Source organism: Aegilops tauschii, chromosome 5 (assembly GCF_002575655.3).
Source record: "Aegilops tauschii subsp. strangulata cultivar AL8/78 chromosome 5, Aet v6.0, whole genome shotgun sequence".
NCBI lineage: Eukaryota > Viridiplantae > Streptophyta > Magnoliopsida > Poales > Poaceae > Aegilops > Aegilops tauschii.
Window position 1 is genome coordinate 543,653,128 of NC_053039.3, and position 2,880 is coordinate 543,656,007.

The 2,880-nt window shown below is 54.7% G+C and overlaps 1 protein-coding gene across 1 annotated transcript; it reads left to right on the plus strand.

Annotated features, from left to right (window-relative positions):
* Positions 1–256: 256 nt before the first annotated feature.
* Positions 257–2,637, plus strand: LOC109783403 (dof zinc finger protein DOF5.1). The gene is made up of 2 exons (XM_020342008.4): positions 257–630; positions 885–2,637. Exons 1-2 carry the CDS (start codon positions 547–549, stop codon positions 2,163–2,165), a joined length of 1,365 nt encoding a protein of 454 aa, XP_020197597.1. The 5' UTR covers positions 257–546; the 3' UTR covers positions 2,166–2,637.
* The last annotated feature ends 243 nt before the right edge of the window (positions 2,638–2,880 follow it).

Consider the following 2,880-nt stretch of genomic DNA (forward strand, 5'->3'; position numbering starts at 1 on the left):
CCTCACACACACACATTCCCTTGCAGGCTAAGCAACTGATCTCTCTCTCTTCTCTCTAAGCTTCCTTCCCCGTCGCCTCTCCATATGTTTCACATCCCAAATATATAATGCAAGCACACCACCACTAAGACAAAATATAAATAAAGAAAGAACAAGGCTAGCTACCACCCTTGCCGCCCTCCTTTTTATTCCTCTCGCTTTCACTCCCCCCTGTCCCTCTCTTTCCCTTTCTTCCATCTTCCCCCTCCCTCAGCCCTCAGCTCCTTGTGAGAGGAGAGCTCCATTCTTGTGTGCAGAGAGAGCAGAGAGATCTATTGGCCAAGCTGCTAGTGGGTGGTGTTATTCTCCATCGATCCACCTTTAGCCCTCGCCATCCACCCTTGCTTGAGGATCCCCTCCTAAAGCACCTATATACCCCTCGCCTCTCGCCCGGCCCTCTCTCGCGAAGAAGCAAGGAGGAACAAACAAACCCAAAAGGAAGAAGCAGCCACTCCAAGTAGGAAAAAGATCAAAAGAAACCAAATTTTATACCACACCACCACCACCATGGTCTTTTCTTCGGTTCCCCTCTACCATGATCCACCCAATTGGAACCAGAACCACAGCCAGCAGCAGCAGCAGCAGCAGCAGGTGAATTGCCTTTTCTCTCTTATAGATAGATGGATGGCTTCTTTGTGAAAAAAGAGCAAAAAACCAGCTGGGGAAATGGAGAGGAGATATTCCTCTGCGCTCTTTTGCGAATTAAATCCCCTTCTTGAATATTCACACTGCCATGGCTTTTTAGTTGCTATGCTTTGCTTGTTTTGTGTGATTGTGATTAGTTTCTCAGCTTTGATTCTCTTGCTTTTCGAGCGTGTTTTGATTGTAAACCATGGTGCTTCCAGCTCCAGCAGCAGCAGCAACTCAGCCACCATGGCCAGATGTTTGCAAGCGGTGGCGGCGGTGGCGGCATGGAGATGCACCACCACCAGCAGCAACAGCAACATCAGCAGTACCAACAGCAGCAGCACCACCACCAGCTGCGGCCGCCGGTGCCGCCGTCCGGGGCGTTGATGGCTCCGCGGCCGGACGGCATGGGTAGTGCGGTTGCTTTGAGCGGCGCAGGTGGTGGTGGTGCTGGTGCTGGTGCTGGCGGAGGTCCGACGGGCGGCGCCGTGGTGCGGCCAGGGTCGATGACGGACAAGGCGCGGATGGCCAAGATCCCGCAGCCGGAGCCGGGGCTCAAGTGCCCGCGCTGCGAGTCCACCAACACCAAGTTCTGCTACTTCAACAACTACTCCCTCACGCAGCCCCGCCACTTCTGCAAGACCTGCCGCCGCTACTGGACCCGCGGCGGCACGCTCCGCAACGTCCCCGTCGGTGGCGGCTGCCGCCGCAACAAGCGCACCAAGTCCTCCAAGTCCTCGTCCTCCGCCGCGTCGGCTTCCGGTGGCGGCGGGACGTCGTCGTCCACAACATCTTCCACGACCACGGCTGGGGGTGGCAACGGCAACGGCAGCAGCGCGGCCGCGGCGGCCGGGGCCATGATGTCGTCTCAGGGCCAGGGGCACGCGCAGATGCCATTCTTTGGCTCGTTGCACCCGTTGGGCGCCGGCAGCGGGGATCACTACGGCACCGGCGCGTCGAGGCTAGGGTTTCCGGGGCTGATCAACTCGCTGGATCCGGTGGACTACCAGCTCGGCGGAGGCGGTGCCGCGGCCGCCGCCATGGGGCTGTCCGAGCAGTGGCGGCTGCCGCAGATGCAGCAGTTCCCCTTCTTCGGCCGCGCCGACGGCATGCATCAACAGCAGCAGCAAATGGCTGGCCTATACCAGTTCGACGCCACTGACGCGTCCGGCTTCGCCGGAGAGATGATGGGCGGCGTCGGCGGATCCAAGCAGCTGGTGCCCGGATCGGCAGGGCTGATCACGCAGCTCGCGTCGGTGAAGATGGAGGACAACCCGCCGTCCAACAACGCTATGGCGGGCGCCGCCTCGGCCAGGGAGTTCCTCGGCCTCCCCGGCAATATCCAATTCTGGGGCGGCGGCAACAATGGCGCAGGCGGCAACGAAAATGGAGGAAGTCACAGCAGCGGCACCGTGGCTCCAGGCGGCGCCGGCGGAGGAGGCGGCTGGGTGGATCAGCTCCCCGGGTTCAACTCGTCATCATCGGGCAACATCCTGTGACTGTGAGGCCAGCCGCGCCATGGCCGCGCATGCATGCATGGCGGAATGGAGGCGATCTCTCTGCAAAAGGTAGCTCTATATATACAAGCTCCGAATTGAAGCTTAATTTTAGCGATGGCTTCCGATCGATCGAGAAAGAGAAAAGAAACAATGGAGTTGTGGTGGCGCATGCAAGATCATTGCTGATCGATCAAAATTAGTTTTATTCTACTCTCGAGTGAGTCCTAGCTATATCTATCTCCATGCATGCTGTTCTTGTACCGTCTTAATTAGGTTCTTTCTTGGTACCCCTATTGTTTAAGGTGCTGGATTTTCTATATTCTTGGATCTCCTTAATTCTCCGTTGTCATTGTAATGCATGTTAATTGGTACCAAGTTTACTATAGCTTGGTTCAATTAATGTGTTCATGGTGGAAGGTTATATACTTATATATATCTACAAGCTAGATTGTTGGGTTTGTATACCGTCGAAGAGATCGAGTTGATGAGTTGGTTTCTTCAGTATATTGGTGCAATCTTCATACCCCATGTATGACAGTATGAGTAGCTTGGGATGTTCAATGTTTCCACTCACTTATTCGATGTGCTTTTGTTTATATGCATGAATTTGTTTTAGTCCATAATGCATGCATGCTTGCAATTCCACTCGAAGTTTATATCATGAGGTCCATTTCATTCATCCTTTGATTGAAAATATCCAATACATTGATATCTA